The following is an 18241-nucleotide window of genomic DNA, read 5'->3' as shown; positions in this document are numbered from 1 at the left end:
GGCCATTCCGGCCACCGGCTGACAACCGCCGCACGCACCTGGGCGACAGGGCTTCACCCCACTCTCCCTCCGGCAGGGCCGCTGCCCCGCGAGTGGTGAGCCCCCCACCCCCAGCTGCTGCTAACGGCACCGAGGGGCAAACAGGGAGCAGGGATCAAAGGGAATTCCGTCAGCAGGGGTCTGGTGATGTGAAGAAACCGAAGAAACCGGCGGACTGCAGGGCAAAGGAGCCGCTCCGACTGTTCCCATGAGGAAAACTATTTTAATGTAGATATAAGACATTCAAAGCCCATCACAGAATCAGAATCGTTCTGGTAGGAACAGACCTTTAAGATCATCGAGTCCAACTGCTAACCCAGCACTGCCAGGTCACCACTAACCCATGTCCCTCAGCACCACATCTATGCAGCTTTTAAAGCCCTCCAGAGATGGGGACTCCACCACTGCCCTGGGCAGCCTGTGCCAGGCATTGACAACCCCTTCAGGAAAGGAATTTTTCCTCAAGTCTAATCTAAACCTCCCCTGGCACAACCTGAGGCCATTTCCTCTTGTCCTATCACTTGTTCCCTAGGAGAAGAGACGGACCCCACTTCGTGCCAACCTCCTTTCAGGGAGATGTAGAAAGCCAGGAGGTCTCCCCTCAGCCTCCTTTTTTCCAGGCTAGACAACCCCAGGCCCCTCAGCCACTCCTGGCAAGATGTGTCGTAGCACGATTCTGTGATTCCCAACCTGTGGTACTGGCGTTCAGAAAAATACAAAGGTAACTCCTGTACTGCTCTCAAACATTGTCTTAGGCACCAAATAGCTCCAACAGGCTCATACTTTCAGTCAGACTACTGCTTTTGCTTTAAGGGTTTGTCTTCTTTTCTGAAACAAGTTACTTTTTATATAACCTACATATAAAGTACAACAGAAAGAGACAAAGTTACTTTTATTTAAGGTTGGATTACTACTATTGGGCTCAGCATCCATATTTTATGTCTCTCCTTTTGACAGATTCTTTCTATTACTCTTTTATGCCTTGAATTCTTAATTTCTGAGATTTGTCTTCAATTTCTGCAATCTGCCACTGCTCACAAATCCCAGTGGAGACATCTGCAGCAAAGGGAAGGTGAACAGGTCTGTAAAGACGTTCAAGTGAGTAAGCTACGTCTGAGAGTAAGATGTTGGAAAGTGCAGGATCCTCAGACATGCACATTATTCAGTTATCTTTGAAGAATGACTGAAATTGCCCAGACTCACCACTACTTCTTCTGTTTTCTCTTCTCTCTTTTCTACCTCCTCATCCATTTCTGCAGCAGCTCCATCCTCCTCATCACTGCTAGAGGACTCCAGAATTTCACTGATGTCCATTTTCCAGTTCCGAGGAACAACCTTTGTGCTGAGGAACGTGCTTGCCTCCTGTAGCCCTGCAGAAGAAAGGGCCCTGGTTTTACCTCATCCACAGTATTCGGTCACAGAGAATGTTTTATTTCCTTTTCATGTTCTTGTAAACCACAATGGCAACTTAAACCAAAAATGGAATTATGTAATAAAATCAATACTCCAGCTCTAAACACTCAGTTTACATGCTTCCCCTTTCAAGATTGTCAATTTTTTTAAAAATCAAGTATTAGCAACTCAAGGGGCTCAGAGATGAGAACACCCAACCCACATACAGTATCCAGTAGTTTTCTAGGCATAAGTCCCAAAAAACACTACTGGGATTTACACCTACATATGTTGAACAGTCCCAAAGATAGGCACCTAAATTTATCCACATGTATTCTGTGTGACTGTGAAGTGTTTTGTTTCTGTATGAAAGAGACAAATACCGTAATAAAGCTATTCAAAGAAGTAAATCCCTCAGAGTTAGATCAAGTGCCATGACTTACTCTTTTCTTTCCACAAGAGCTTCAATTTTTTAAAGTGTAGATTGCAAGATAAAATGTAAATGTTTTGTTTAAGAGAGTTGCCTAAAGAGATGTTACATAAAGCTTTGGAACAGGAAAAATACGCTACTGAATAAGGGAGTGCTGAGACAGGGAGAAGTCATGGTTCTACAGTGGGAATACCTCAAATTCTTTTCCTTGAAGACATGCTTCAAGGAGGAAAACAACAATGCAAAACAAACCCAGATACCTCCAAAACTCCCCCCAGTCACAATAAGAGACTTTAATAAAGATGAGTCAGAAGAATACCTAAAAGAGGGACGTGCTGCAATGAATTCAGTGTTGCAGGAGAAGAAAAGGCAGCAGTTTTTAATAGCTGCTGACAAAGTAACCTCCAGAAACCTGTCTAAACTCTTTCTGAAAACATCAGTGCCTCTGGTTCCACAACATTCCCTCATGGCAATGAATGTCACAACCCAATTAAATTCTGCATGGAAAAAAATCCCCTTCCTTCAATTTATCTTAAACAACAGTTTTTGGTTGTTCTAAAAGTTCTTTTTCTGTGAAATAATTAAGAAAAAAGTGTAAGAAAAATCATTATGAATTACACAAATCAATCAAAATCAGCTCATGCTGTTACTTGTGAGCACCATGTTAAAACTTCACTTGTTAAGGAGCTGCTTCACATCTTTACTCAAACCAGAGGAACTGCTGCTGTTGAGTGGGGGTTTTGTTGTCAGTCTTTATTTTGTTTTATTATGTATTTTAAATATCTCTCCTTAGCAAATGCTGTGGTTTGAGGTCTAACTGGGAGAAACAGCACTAAAAGTTTAAGAATTATTTACATTAAAGTGAAAACCTGGGATTTTACAAGCTTAGTAAGAACATGGATTGTTGTAGCCACATCATTCGTCCAACCAGAAATCAAGGTCTGTAATTATATGCTTAAATCCAACATTAATCACAGTCAGGCTGCTATAATGATGTTTACACCTTGCTGAATGGGTATTTTTAACATAAAGACGAAGTGTTTTTAGCAACAGCATGAAACTTTGGTGCTAGAGGTAACTGTATACTCCATTGTACAAAGCTGTTCAAAATACACTGCCTTGAAAACATTCTATTCACTTTCCATAAATTTGGAGTGGATCGAAAGAAGAAACTAAAAATAAAGTAAACAAGACTTATACTAAGTGCTATTTTGGTAATAAGGCAGCTATATCCAAGGTTTATCTAATTTACCACATTTTCAATTGTTTGCAAAATATCCAAGAGCAATTACCAGAAATCATCTGGCCATCACTTATCTGCAAGAAGCATCACTACACAAGGTTACTTTTCTAAAACATCTAGAACTTATTCTAATTTACCTTTTTTAGGAGAGGACTCAGGTTTTGGTAAGTTTTGAACATCTAGTTCTTTAATGTCTTTTCTTGCTACTGAGTAACTGAAAAAGAATAAGGTTCTGTTATTGTTTTTAAACCACAGTAAAGCAAGCATTTGACTTAGAAAAACAGCCAGTTCTAAAATTTTCAAGATTTATCACCCACTCACTTTCAAGGTCCCTTCTAACAACTAAATGCACAAGGCATTTGTTATTGTAGGTCCTAATGTAAGATTCAAATCCAGAATAAGTTTCCAATATTTCTTTGAAATTCAGACAGTAAAAGAACCCTTGTAATTAAACAATTAAGAAAAGCTTGTAAAGCTTCTTTATTTTAAGTGCTTAACATGTCCAAATTTGCAAAGGTAAAATACTCTATGTAGGCAAAAACAGTTTCTAAGTTGAAAATATTCACATCAATGAAATAGCCAAAATAACAATCTAGCTGAGATGAAAGAAACAAGCTCTCAATTTTCAAAAGGCATTTCTACTAGCACAGAACAACACTGAAGGCAAATTCACATATCTGCACTGATAAATAATTGATTTTTATTTTTAAATTACAGAAGTGTTCTCTACAGCAAAAAACATAGGAGTTGCTCTGTTCTAAAGTTAGACTGAATATTTAGTTAATCAGTTACTACAATAGAAGTGCTAATCAACCTGCAAAAAAAGCCTTACAAGTGAGTAATTATAAGATTTTTTTTCTTCTTCTTTCATTGTTTCAGAAAACGGGACTAAAACCTCAGGAATTGGAGGCTGTCATTTTCTGAAGTTAAAGCCATAAGACTGTGAGGTGGGAAAAAAAAAAGTAAAACAGAGCAAGTCTGCATGCTTTTCCAATAACATTCTATCTTCAGCACATAAAGAACCAGACTTCCCTTGATGGCTGATGATACATGTCTACATTAAGAGGTCAAAATTAATGCAGTCTTCAATGACTTGAAATATGGTTCAATAATCTGAAGACAGACCTCTCTCTCTCCCTGCTATTTCTCCTCTCCCTTTTGAGGGTGACAGGGAATGGACTAAAAGGACCTTCCTTTCTTTCCACAAGAATCTTGGTTCAGAATGAGAAATTTTTTTTTATTAAAGTCACTTTTTTATTAAAAATAGAGTAAACATTTCTAAATGTTGCTATTTAAACAGCAACAGACATCTCGGTGCTGGTGGTAACAAGTCAATCAGATATCCAAACTACAACAGACACCCATAAAGGCATAATAAGTAAGAGATTAAGGGAGCTAATTAGAACCAAAGCTCACACTCCAAAGAACAGGAAACAAGTGTTCACACCTGTTTTCTTCGAAGTTGTTGTTTTTTTTTTTAAAAAGAAACATTAGAAACTTTACTAATCCAATGAACTCTTTCTGTTCACACAATGTAAAGATGGGTGAGTACATGCAGAAGAAGTCATCTGTAAGCCGACTATGAATGACACATACAACCAACAACAGACAAAATTGTGCCCTTTCCTTTTGGAAGAAATCTCTTCAGAAGCAATATGTAATCAGTTTTGCATTTCTCTCCCATGTATGTCTAAAGAAAGCAAGCTGTTACTTACAATTTGGAATCTGCAAAGGATCGCACTAAGCACTGGTCCTTCTTCACTGCCACGTCATCGTTACAGCTGGGAGACACAACCTGAAGGTTCAAATACAACACTTTTAGGGGAAAAGAAAAACGCTGATCTTGAAAGGAAAGAAAGAGGGATAGCAGGAAAACTACTGCTTTCCTGTTTCTTCTACTATAATTTCCAGTTCTGAGAAAAGAAGCCTACTCTGATTTATATTACTAAGGCCAACAACTAAAAATGTTAAGCATCTGTTTACCTCAAATAATTTTACTTGTTATGTACAAGCCAGAGAAGTTTGCAATTTCATTTGTAAACTCAAACTCACTATATTGGAGTGACATCATGGGTTCCAGCTTATTCACTCTGCTTTTTTTTCTCTTGTTCATACAAAAGCCATTTAAAGCATCTATTTAAAAAGTCACAGACCCATTTATTTTATACCAGCTTCTGATCTTTGGCATTCAAACTGAGAGGCAAGCAGTATTGTTTTTTTGAGGTGTGGATAATACAAGCCAGTGTGGAATCCAGCACATCCTTCCACAGCAGTATCATCTCTTAAGTCTAAAAAGGTGATAAAAATGCACTTGCAGTATTTGTATTGCACAATGACAACAAGTTTAGATTTTGCTTTAGACCATAAACAGACAGAAAATGTCAAATACAGATGAACTTCTGGATCTCCTAGAACTCAGTGGAAGCTGTGCCACCCCATTCAGGTGAGTCAGAAGTTTTAGCCCCAAAAATCAAGATAAGATACTCCTGCTTCTCAGGTAGCAGAGACCAGGACAGGTACATGGCCTCCAGTAACATAATTCCCTTGTTAGAACTATGTTAAATTAGATCTCTCATTAATAAAGGGACACACAACAATCAGAATACATACACCACCACCAGACTTCATATTTTACAGTAAGATACATACAGCTGGGTAAGTCAGTGTCAGCTATCCACCCTACATGACACCATAATGCTCTTCCAAAGAAAGGAAGACAGCCTGTGCAGTTAGTTTGATCTTGGATTCATGCAGGGAAGTGAAATTTTAAATTAAGGTAGAAGACTGTGAAAGCTGAGCTCATTCCAGCTAACCCTGAAGACCCAAAAGAAACGACTATGGAATATAAAGTTAAGTAAATCAGATCTTCAAAACTTTGTGAAACAAATGTGCCCGTTTAATTTTAAAATCATTTTAGAAACCAAACACACACACCTCTGGAGGACAACAGATGATGTGATGTGTATTAAGCTTGCCTGGCAATACCAAAAAAAGTTTACCACAGAAAGTTTATGTATGCATATTGAAAGTTGGTTTTATGCATGTATGAAGAATATGTCTGCCTGCCTTTACACTGCAAGTTTACTCATACTTGAATTTATTTGATATATATATTATCAGCAATGACAATGAACAGCTGTAACCTGTACTGACAGTCAAATAGAACTAATAACCAGCATCACTACTAGAGTAACTGACCATTTACATAAATGCAAGCATGACAGGAACCAGTATTTCATAAAAGTGAAAGTCTAAGGAAAAAGGCAATCATTAAATAGAAAAAAAGATAAAAATTCCACCGCAATGGAAATTCATAAATCTAGCTGTTCTTAAATTGCCCACGAGTACAAATCCTAACAAATATTTTAGAAGAAAAATATCGTTGCATACCTATCATTTTATGTGCACTTTTGAAACACTTAGGAGCCGTAAAACTGTAACTTATATGTAAAAGTTAGTCTTTATTCTCCTACTGTTCCTACATACTGTAGAAAATATGTATTTTAAGCAAATCTGGGTAGCAGAGCTTAGCCTGATTACATTTGCAACTTCGCTGTCGATGTCGTGAAGTTTGCAAACCACCCTATATCAGGAAAATTTCTACTTGAAAAATGTAGCATGTCAGACAACACACTTGTCTCAGAAGATACTTGTACCTTGAGACTAGAGATGTGGACATCTTAAGCAACTTACCAAAGCTGGATACCAGTCTGTCTTCTCAGAATTACAAGTCACACTCACAACTTTGCCAAGCAATTCATCATTGAGACGCCGTTTATCTTCATCCTCTTCTTCACTACTTTCTTCTTCTTTTTCATCCTCAGTACTAAATTATGAACACATACAGGATTTTAATTTCTTTTGTCTGAATTTAATATTTAAAAGCAAATGCAGCTTACAACCACATCTTTCTCCCTGTTCCGCAAAGCTTCAAAAACAAAATTAGAATTTTAAGAGCTGAAATTGCTCGCAATACACTTAAACATCAAGTGCACTTACTTAGTAAGAGGAATTTGTAGAAATTCTTTCCAAGTAGCAGTATTTTACAACAGCATCATGTCAGAATTGGAGGCAGGAATCAGGATTTGATTGTGCACAGACATGAAACAAAGAGAAATGGTCTCTAACCCAGAAATTTAAAAGCATCTTTTTTCCTACTTTGTGCAGTATAACCCAGGTTAAAATCCTGCATTTCCTGACATGAGTTCCTATTATATGAAAGGAGTCTGAACATTCTTAAGGCTGTTACAGGCAAAATCCCCAATTTCACAGTACTGTTAATATATGAACACATCTGCATGAACTGTATTCCCTAAATCCATAAGCTGTGCACACAATTCACATGACAGAGCATTCAGACCATTACAACTTCAATGGTGAAACTTCATTTTTAACAAAAGAAAGGAAAGGATCAGAGCACTATCAAAACTCACACAGGAAGAGAAGATCTTCTTCCTCTGTTAGATTTTTTCCCAATAACTGGAGTTCCAAAGTGCTCTGGGTTGGTTAGTGGCAGTTGATCAAGTGTCTACATGTGAAAAGAGGAAAGAAAATCAGTTTACAATTTATTATTATTATTTAAAAAAATATATCTAAAAATTAACTACTCTTTTTTTTCATTGAACATCCATTATTTTCTTACCTCACTTTCTGCAAAGTGCCTTTCTCCCTTCAAGCATAATGAAGTTCGTCTCAAGGTCCTTTCATCACCATCATCAAAAACTAGTATGAAGCCAAGAAAACAGATTGGCACAAGATGATCAGATCTCTTTCCCAAGCTGATAAAACAAGTCTACTATTTATCTCACAGTCTAGAAAATTCCCTAAAACGTGACTTTCAAGAACTCCACTTAATAGTTTCTTTAGTTAACAAGCAAAATGAAGGGTGGTGTTCAAGATTCAGTCTCAGAACAGATAACATTTACACAGAGATTCAATCCAATGTAAAGTAAAGCTTTTGGATGCAAAAGTCTCAGCCTAATTTAGACATCCTTCTTAACAATACACTGCACATCTTGATGCATACAACCACAGCTATGGCTGCATATCAGTTACTAATATGTAAAACCTTATGTAAAATCAGTTTGTTTGTTTGTTTCTCCCCGTGCATTTATTTCTCACGCTACCTTTTAATCCTCCTCCTTGCTACAAACCACCCCACAAAAAGACAAATGAAAATAAAACCAAGTGTGTGATAGTTTTTGCTACACAATTGATACTGTGATACCATCAATCTGGGAGTACTGGAAACTTGCAACTGTAACTCTCGTCAACTGATAAAGAATACTTAGTAGACACCCTGTTCCTTTAAAATTCCTGTGTGAGTGAAAGGGAATGCCCACCAGTTCCCATCAACACAGAGCTGAAGAAGACTAGAATGCTGCGAGGCTATCGTAGGCTTTGCCTGGGAAAGATCTACTCTTTAGTCAGTTAAAATCAAAATAAAACAAACCCCAAACATCTCTTCATGAAAATTTCCTTGAAGACAAGGAGAGAAAAGTTAGTTCCCACCCCTCCACACACATTGCTCAGCTCCCACTGTCAAGCCACGTGAACAGGCCCTTTCCAAGGAGCAGAGATCAAGTGGCTGCACTCTGGCATTCCATAAGGTAAAAGTTTATTTGTATGGGGTCAAAGTGCAGAACACTGCTCTGTGTTTAAACTCCTTGAAACGTGCTTTGTCCAGTAGTGAACTTTGGGGAGAGAAAAAAAAAAAGTTTCAAGTGTTGTGCATATCTACTTGAGCATTTTGGCATAATTCTATTATGAAAAAAAAGAAGGCTTCTGAGCTAGCATGAATATCAAATATATGCATACTGTTAGCAAAAACAGATTGGTTGCATCAAGTAAAGCACTTATTTGATTTGACAAATAACTAAATACAACAGTCAGATTCTCATAATGTTAGATTAAAACCATAGGCTGCATTAATAACTGTATTAAAAGATATGAGTACCAATGCAATTAAGTTGGATAACATAAGCTTTAAGGTTCCTCCATCTTCAGGGTAGAGATATTGCTGTGGTATGCTCCACCACTGAACTGTCTTAAAGGCTTTTGTTACAGCATTTGGCCAAGCAAAGCAACTGACTTTTCCCTTTCCAAAACCCAAATATTTTAATAACAGAAGACACCTTTATTCCTAACTAGCCAGACTAGTTAATGATAATTTCAAAGCTTTTAAGAAATGAGTACCAATAAGACCCGTCAACCCCAGTGTCTGTATGTTACTCTCAAAAGATGCTAGTTGAGCTTACAGCTGAAGGAAGCCACCACTGTGACCCTTCACACTGACCAGAACAGCCTGAGCTCTTGCCCTCGGCACCGCTGTGCGTTGATCAGCTCGGTGCAAAGACCAGAAAATCATCCTGAAGCTCAGCATGGTCACAGGTTTACATCAAAAACCACCCAAACCAACTAAAAGTGCCACCCTTTTCAAGGTTAAGTTTCATGGCCCACTCCAAACGTGTCACTTGTCAGCTCTCACTTTGACAACTGGTGTGTTTTCAAGTTTTGGAGTGGCTCGGCGGGTTGGAGGCTTGTTTCTTTTTTAAATGTTCTGTGCACCCTACAGTGTGTGCCACTTCTCATTGCTCTGAAGAGACTTAAAAGCAGATTAGCACTATTATCCTTTGCCAAACACATTTAGAGCTAAAATCAAAGTACTAATTTTTCACGAATAATCATTTTAGGGGACAAATGGCTGATGATTAGCAAAATGTAACTGTTGAAAAAAAGCACACAGAACCTGATCCTTGAGTAAGGAAAAAAAGCCTAATTTATCTCCAATATTGGAAGTTCTACCTTTTTTATATTAAAAATAGTATAGTAAATATCTCTGTTCAGCAGCCATGTGAGATTGCCCTGCCTAAGGAAAAAGAAACGCACAGCAGAGTGTAAGAGGATGAGATTCCCTCAAAGTAATCAAATCTAATTAGTTCCATTTTACCTCAGTAATTTTCTTCCAGGATTGAAGTTTCTCCCCACCTCACCCAGGTTAAAAGAATGAACAGAATCAACACACCCAGTCCCTGAGAGTCTCATATAAATGTATGTTGTAAATACACATATGCACATGTACATGACAAAAGCAGAAATTTTTTATCAGGTCTGTGTGTGGTTATCCCTACAGACATCATCTGCTCAGTACAGAGAACACTTGTAGACAATTACAACAGAATACTCAGTAATGAAAACTAAGTGATGCTATATAGGATGAAATACCATAGCATTACCATCACTTACAAAGAATTTTCCCTTATTTTTTATATGATTAATAGGAAAGTGATAGCTACACTTAATTTTCTGCCTTGATGGGGACCAGTAGAGGCAGAGGTAGGACGACCATAAGGGGCAGAAACAGAAGGCACCAATGGTTTTGGTACTTCAAAGTCATTTAATTGCTTGAAGGATAAACTGAAGCTTTCTTTGACCAGGCAAGAGTTTTTAGATATATAAGAAATTGTTCATTCCACAATAATTTATGTTAAGGACATGTGCAGCAGCACCTGCAACTGACAGCATAGCTGTACATCTAGAGTAAAACACCATCCGCGTGGAACAACAAAGCGTGGAACAACAAAGCGTGGAACAACAAAGCGTGGAACAACTGCATAAAAAGAAAGGCTTCCTTTGCTAAATTAGTGAACACTTTATAAAGTGTCAATGGAGAAAAGATAGCATCATTTTTTCATACAAAGATATACATTATTTAAATTGCTAAAGCGGAGCTGAGCACTAAGTCTCTCCAATTAATCACAATGTAGGAAATATTTTGTAATTGTAGCTACTTTAAACTTGTTTCTGAACTTACTTGTTTGCAGCTTGCTGAAAGGGTCATCACAAACACACATTGCTAGTCTCAGCACCTTGACAAACATACAACTTTCCTGAAGTAGGCTCTGTGGCTTCCATCTCGCTTTTAGAAAATCTCTTTCAAAGTACTCTTCATATTGCTGCCACCCAACACATCAATTTCTAATGCTACTCCTAGAGGCTTCAAGAGAAGTTCTTTACAATGTGCAGTATCACACAGAAAGGATTTCAGAAACATAAGCAGTAGGGCAGATGCTCATTTTTGGCTATGCAATACTTTGACACTATGACAGTAGTCATGTCAGAAGAATTTAATACACTCTAAGCTGCACATTCATTCTTCTTCTTAACCTCAACCAGAAGCAAGACTCTTTACCTCTAGTTAACTAAATGCCTGGTACGAACGAAAACTGTTAAATTAATGTTGAATAATTTGTGATAATTACTCCATTATTTTTTCAATATGTTATTGTTACAAATCCAAATTCTCCAACAGCAGAAATTCCAGAGGTTGTATTCCATAAGATCTACTGAACACTATCAGTTGTGTTGAAGAGGGAAGGAACCAGGAATAGCAAACAGGGAGATGTCTCCCTGTACACCTGTAATGGAGTCAAAAGATGTGTTTACTGTGCTGCAATATTTATCTTAGAAGAGGAACTCAGAATCCTGTCCTTCCAAAGCAACAAGCATGAAAAAGCAGCAGCTCTTTAAATACTGACATTGTCTAACCTTGTAGCGGGCATAAGCTTGTTTGGGGAAACTGGGCCTACCAGCTGTATTGACCACTCCAGTAAATACTTCTGGAAAGAGAATGATGTGTAGTAGCCAGGGACCTCTACACTACCATTTAAAAGTCAATATAACAAGGTAGGGATGGCAGAAAGAAAAGCAACATTTCCACTGGCCAGAGCCCCTTTTCCTCACTACACTGCTTAACGCTGAACACTGACGGAAGGGGAAAAAAGCTGGCTAGGCAGCACAACCTGGAGGAACAGCCTGTTACACTGCTTGTCCTAGTCCAAAAAATGGTGTTCAATATGCACTACACAAAGCAGATTTAAAAAGCAAAAATAAAATGGAAATTTTCACAGTTGCACTGCATCCCAACCTTGTCAATAACTACAGGAAAGAAAAAGAATGATTTTTTCCCCTCTGGAAGCCCAGTCAAGCCAAAGCTATGACAAAAGAGCAAACCTTCCCAGTAGGAATCAATGGGATACCTCCCAAAAGTTAGGAAAAAAATCCTCTCAACTAAAACTTCAATACTTCAAAAATGCACTTAACAGTGCAACTTTCAACTCATTGTTGATGAGCAGGTATCTTCTGTTCCCTGTCTGTAGCAGCCATTAAAGAAAACCAAAACCCACTAACCCTGTCCTCAGAAAAATGCTATCTCAAGAGCAATTCTTATTTATTTACATAGGAAATATTAATAAGTCAACATATTTTTTTAGGAACTATGAAGAAAAATGCTGCAAAATAATGCAGATGAATTTAACTACATCTTCAGGAGTAGGGAAGTGATCATGCCCCTGGACTCGGCACTGGTGAGGCCACAGCTTGAGCACTGGGGTCAGGTTTGGGGGCCACAGGATAAGAAAGACCTTGAGGGGCTGGAGTGGGTCCAGAGAAGGGCAATGAAGCTGGTGAGATGTCTGGGGAACATGGCTTATGAAGAGCAGCTGAGGGACCTGGGGGTGTTGAGTCTGGAGAAGAGGAGGTTGAGGAGAGACCCTCTGGCTCTCTACAACTCCCTGACAGGAGGCTGGAGTGAGATGGGGCTTGGTCTTTTCTCCCAAGTAACTAGTGATAGGACAAGAGGCAATGAGCTGAAGTTGCACCAGGGGAAGTTTTGACTGGATATTAGGAAGAATTTCTTTCCTGACAGAGTGATGAGACATTGGCCCAGGCTGCCCAGGGAGGTGCTGGAGTCACCATCCCTGGAGGGGTTCAAAAAACATGTAGATGTGGCACTTCAGGACATGGTTTAGTGGTCATGGTTGCGTTGGGTTGACAGTTGGCATTGATGACCTTTGAGGTTTTTTACAACCTTAATGATTCTATGATTCTATCTTGTTTATGAATATCCCTAAGACTAAAAAAGAAAGAGAAAGGAGGATACAGCAGGACACTAGAGATAACACCCTCATAATAGTTATGATATTACTTATACCCAGAGCAACCAGTGTTACCAGAACAAAGCAGTCCTGTAACATACAAGTGAATAGAGAAAACAACCCTCCAGGCTGCATCTGCTTGCTAGCTTCAAACCCAACTGTTGCTGCCCAAAGGAGGGGAGATTCTACACTGCACAGCAAGCAAACATTCTTTTCCTCATTCTCCAGCTCATTCAGGACCTTTTAAATCTAAGACAACGAAAGTATGTACCAAAAAGTAAAAACTGCTCCAGCATCACAACGTTATTTTCACTCAGTTATTGTCCCTGGCTGCCTGACAAAGCAGTAACTTCTGAACTACCAGAGATACCATCTATAAATCTCTAGGTGAACGGGTGCAAGTTCTGCAGATTTTTTGGTTTTCAGCTGTGGAAACAATACAGAAAGTACCAGGAGTCATGCAACACTTGTTGAATGATCTTGTAGATAAGGACTGTACTATTGATTCATCACTGTAAGAGGGCTTAAGAGCAAGACAGTGCAGTGTATTGTGCTACTGAAGAGACTACAGAAGTCAATTTAAAAAAACCAAAACAAAACAATTGTTTTCAATAAGCTCTAGTTCCTTTGCAGAAATGTATATGAAACATCACCGAAAAGACAGAAGTGCCACCTTTTGTGTCTGCTCCTAGCAGGCTACCACCTCACAAAAACTTACTATCTGAAACTGCTTTCTCTGAGATGTTAAGTAATCTTACTGTTGCATGTAAAGAGATTAGAGAGAAAAAAGTTTTACCTCCTTCCTTTCCCTGCAGCATTGTTTGCACAAAATTTATTTTTTTTTTTAACACTCAGTCCACAGTGTAACAAAGGTGGCTTTATAACCAAAGGCTCTATCCAGTTGATTCATAACAAGATTCTGTTAATATATTTTTTTCCACCACCAACTCTGTTCCTGCATGTTGCCTAAAAACTCCTAAGTGAAAAACACTGTGCTATTTTTTCCTAGATTCTCCAGAAAGCAATCAAAACAACTAGTGTAGAGTTTCTGCGTTCTGCAGGTGCACTTAAATAACATGTCCCACGGAAGGACTGCAGGCAAATACAGGATTCCCTCAAAACCCACCCAAGTGACATTTTGAAGACAAAAAGAGCACAGTTATGGTGGGTCAGGTAAAGAACACCAGTGAGGTGGGGGCAAGCAGGCAGCTCCCTGCCACACTTGTGCTTTCCAGCTCCTGGATGACACACACACAGCACGGTGACAAAGTGACACTTCTGGGACGTAGAACTCAACAGGATGCTGGGCAGAACTGGTCAAACCAGCCACAGAGGCATGACTAGTGCCTCACACATCCTACAGAATGTGTGCTGCCCAAGTTACAAACAGACAAACCAACAAGCCTCTGGCATGGGTGAAATCAACTGACTGTAGTGGCACTGACAGCTTTTATCACCCTTCATGCAGGAGTAAGATGTGTTAGGGGGTTAAGCTGTAGTGGAGCCAGGACAAAGTCAGTTCTGCTAGCATAGATATCTCCACAAAGCTTAAGAAAAGGAAAACCTCTTTTAAAAATAGGAAGATGTTACTATATATAGCTCCTGTTAGCAACCCTGCACCACCTGAAGGTCCCAGGACACCACTGTTGGTTCATTTTCTGATAAATAATTCTCAGAATTATGAACTGGAATTCTCAACATCTATGCAATATGAGAGACAACTAGAACCAAATACTTAACACCTTCCATTTCTGTCACTTGCCCTCCCTAAACACAGTACTCCAGAGTGATGCAACTGGTGGCCAAGACAATCATTCACTTCGAGAACAACTCACGTGGACTACCCAAAACTGCACCAGGCTGAGCACTCGGGTATCTAACTCCTCAGAGCACCCACCCACCCAGCACTCCCTGCACACTGCCCCAGTGACTGCAAGAGAGGAGGAAGTCACCACCACGTGAGGACAGGGAGCAGCACAAGCAGTGCTCTGGGGCTCACAGAGCTGTCTGTCTTTCACCACAGCCCAAGTTAGGCCATGTTGATATACACTGCACTAAAGCCAAAAAGGAAAAAATTCTGTTGGCTTTTCAGACTCAGGCAGTGTTGAAAAGAATGAGAAAAATAAATTCTTTATCATTTATGTTAAAATATTTTGCCATTTCATGGTAACCTTTAAAAGGAGAAAAGACATGTGTTCTCTTATGTAAAAGTACTAGGTGAAGGCTGAAAGCCATAATTCTGAAAAAATAAGGATTCACAGTCCTTCTCACTCTCAACAGTTGACAGCAAGGTCTGCTAGAAACTGCAAATGCCTCTAACCATTTGTTGGGTTTTTTTTCCTCCCTATTTCCTACAAATTTCAAAGGAAAAATTACTGAAAGTTAATACATATTTTCTCTTTCTCACCGTAGGAAAACTTTCCCATTATTTTACCTAGCAAAATACAAAGCACAAGGCTCAATGCATTTCATCTGTTTCTTCCTCCTGTGTAAGGCTGGAGCTGTGGTTCATCTACCTACACTTAGTGAGATCTAGGCACATACAGATTATGGACCCGAGTTTTGTCAAAACAAAGATGACACTTTTGTTCTGGAGGGGCTCTTAGAACAGCAACTCTCTGGATGTTTGCTCTCAAGAAAAACTGCTTCTCACACAACATCACTTCTAGTTCTGTACAGAAGCAACATGTTCTCTCCTTAAATACAAGGTTTTCTGTTTTCTGAAACTCTGGTAGTGCTTGTAAGATTCCAGAGAGACTGTGAAAGAAGGAAAACACAACTGCACTTTGTAAGGTGTGGTCTGCACTGTGGATGGTTTTTTTTTTCCTCTCTCCAGCCATTTCAGACATTATTTCAGTATTTACCTGAAGCATTTTATGAGTTCACAGAGAATCAGGTGGTTGGTACACTAAATAAGCGATAATTCAAACATGGCTCAGCTGAAAGCAGATCAGATAGACCACTTAAATGTTATGCAATTATCACCTAGCAATATATTCAGCACATCAATGCAGCACTTCAAAATTTGTAAATTAGTAAGTCCGTTTTAAATAATGGCATTTTAGAGATTAAAACATCCAACTGAGCTGTTTGTTACCCAAAGAACTTAAGCTACTATTACTGCCATCCCACTTTAGTTTCAGCTGAGCAGATGAGAGGGCTGACTTGTGCAGTGGCATTTGCCAGATGTTCAAACTCCACTCCAAGCAGCATTTGTTTCTTCACCTACTTATACTGAAAAGCTCAATTTCAAAGGTAATTTCAAAAGCATTTCCAACTCATCGATGAAAATTTCAGTAAGACTAAATGGCTACCTTAACATCATTATTAAGGGGAAGAGTGAAAAAGTCATTCTGTGGCAGCTACAATAAAAAGAAAACCTTATTTATTCTGGGTAAATACTATCACTAGACAGAAGATACTTTTAAAATAGACTAACTGATCATCATTCTGGCTCTTTCATTATGTTGGTGGCAAAGTAGCCTACTACAGCAAACCCAATGTTGTGTTTCTACTGGTTCACCTTACTGGACATAGCAAAGTAGTTTCAGCTGACTTGTCTTCTTTAGATATCCATCAAGACGGGGAACCTGATTTGCAACAGTGAACATCATTACTTCTCAGTAGACACACACGGTTTGTTTTGATGGAATTTTTAGATATCTTTGTACTTAACACTTTGAAAATATTTGTCTGTATATATTACTGGTTTCTCTGTCCCTGTGAGTCTACTTTTACATCACCAAGAAAGAGATGCTATGTACTACAGGAAAAGCACACCCTTCTGAAACACAGGCCTTCCTGTGTGCTTCCCATCTCAAGCCTGACCACACTAAAGACAACGTCCTAAAAACCTAAAGGCTGTTTAATCCACTCCCCTCTCAACTTTAGCTTTGACTGCATCAGTCACTAAGACTGCCAAGTAGCATGGCCCAGGATCTACCGAAATCAGCTCAACTCTGCTTCACAGCAACAGAAACATACACCTGATAGCTATCCAAAGACACCTCAGTGCTTCTGTACTTAACATAGAACACCTCCCAGTTTCAAATGTAAAATAACTATTTTTTTTAATGACACAAACTTCATGACTTCCTTACTTTGGTCAGTGTTGCCTGTGCTTCCAACACCAGTAAGCCTGGCAGCAGGTTCAACTCAGAATAATGTTCATAAGCTCTAAATACCATTCTGATGTATTACAATCATATTTTCATAGTCATATGACTGGTCAGTCTGGATTGGTTGTCCAAAGCCCGTGGGATGAAGCTCAACATGGCCAAGTGCCAGGTCCTGCCCTTGGGTCACAACCACCCCCTGCAATGCTCCAGGTTTTTGGGAAGACTGGCTGAAAACTGCCCAGCAGAAAAGGACTTGGGGGTGTTGGTCAACAGCAAGCTGAAGATGAGCCAGCAGTGTGCCCAGGTGGCCAAGAAGGCACACAACATCCCAGCTTGTATCAGCACTAGTGTGGCCAGCAGCACTAGGGCAGGGATGAACCCCCCTGGACTCAGCACTGGGGAGGCCACACCTAAAATCCTGGGGTCAGTTTTGGGCTCCTCACTACAAGAAAGACAATGAAGTTCAGAAGCATGTCCAAAGAAGGGCAAAAAAACTGGAGAAGGGTCTACAGCACAAGTCTTACCAGGAGTGACTGAGGGATCTGGGATTGTTTAGCCTGGAGAAAAGGAGGCCCAGGGGAGACCTTCTGTCTCTCTACAACTCCCTGAGGTTGGAGCCAGGCGGGGGCCAGTCTCTTCTCCCGAGTAACAAGTGACAGGACAAGAAATGGCCTCAGTTGTGTCAGAGGTTTAGATTGGGTATTGGGAAAAATGTCTCCCTCAAAAGGGTTGTCAAACCCTGGCCCAGGCTGCCCAGGGAACTGGTGGAGCCCCATCCCTGGAGGGATTTCAAAGCTGTGCAGATGTGGTGTGAGGGGCATGGGTTACTGGTAGGCTTGGCAGTGTTAGCTTAATGTTTGTACTCAATGACATTGAAGTTCTTTTCCAACCAAAATGAATCTATGATTCTACAGATATAAATACATTATGTGCCATGCGACACTACTACATGTTAACTTTTCACAGGATTACTTAAATCCCTCACACACCTCCAGCTCCAATTTTTTTTTAAAATCCTATCAGTTTTAATACATTTGCAATGGAAAATATGAGTTTATTTTCCCTATTCTGCCAATGAAAAAAA

The 18241-nt window shown here is 39.4% G+C and overlaps 1 protein-coding gene across 1 annotated transcript in view; it reads right to left on the bottom strand.

The window, feature by feature from the left end:
* Positions 1-1242: 1242 nt before the first annotated feature.
* Positions 1243-18241, bottom strand: part of LOC103775304 (AT-rich interactive domain-containing protein 4A-like) — a gene marked incomplete at both ends in the record, with an annotated part of 22644 nt that continues 5645 nt past the window's right edge. The window contains 6 exons of the mRNA XM_008942751.1: positions 1243-1409; positions 3242-3318; positions 4820-4899; positions 6798-6930; positions 7538-7632; positions 7747-7826. Of these exons, the coding sequence (XP_008940999.1) occupies positions 1243-1409; positions 3242-3318; positions 4820-4899; positions 6798-6930; positions 7538-7632; positions 7747-7826 (632 nt within the window). The remainder of the gene's footprint in view (positions 1410-3241; positions 3319-4819; positions 4900-6797; positions 6931-7537; positions 7633-7746; positions 7827-18241) is intronic.

This window comes from Merops nubicus, unplaced genomic scaffold (genome assembly GCF_000691845.1).
Source record: "Merops nubicus isolate BGI_N331 unplaced genomic scaffold, ASM69184v1 scaffold31086, whole genome shotgun sequence".
In the NCBI taxonomy this organism is placed as follows: domain Eukaryota; kingdom Metazoa; phylum Chordata; class Aves; order Coraciiformes; family Meropidae; genus Merops; species Merops nubicus.
Note: the sequence above shows the minus strand (reverse complement) of the source record. Positions and strands in the feature narration are given on the sequence as shown.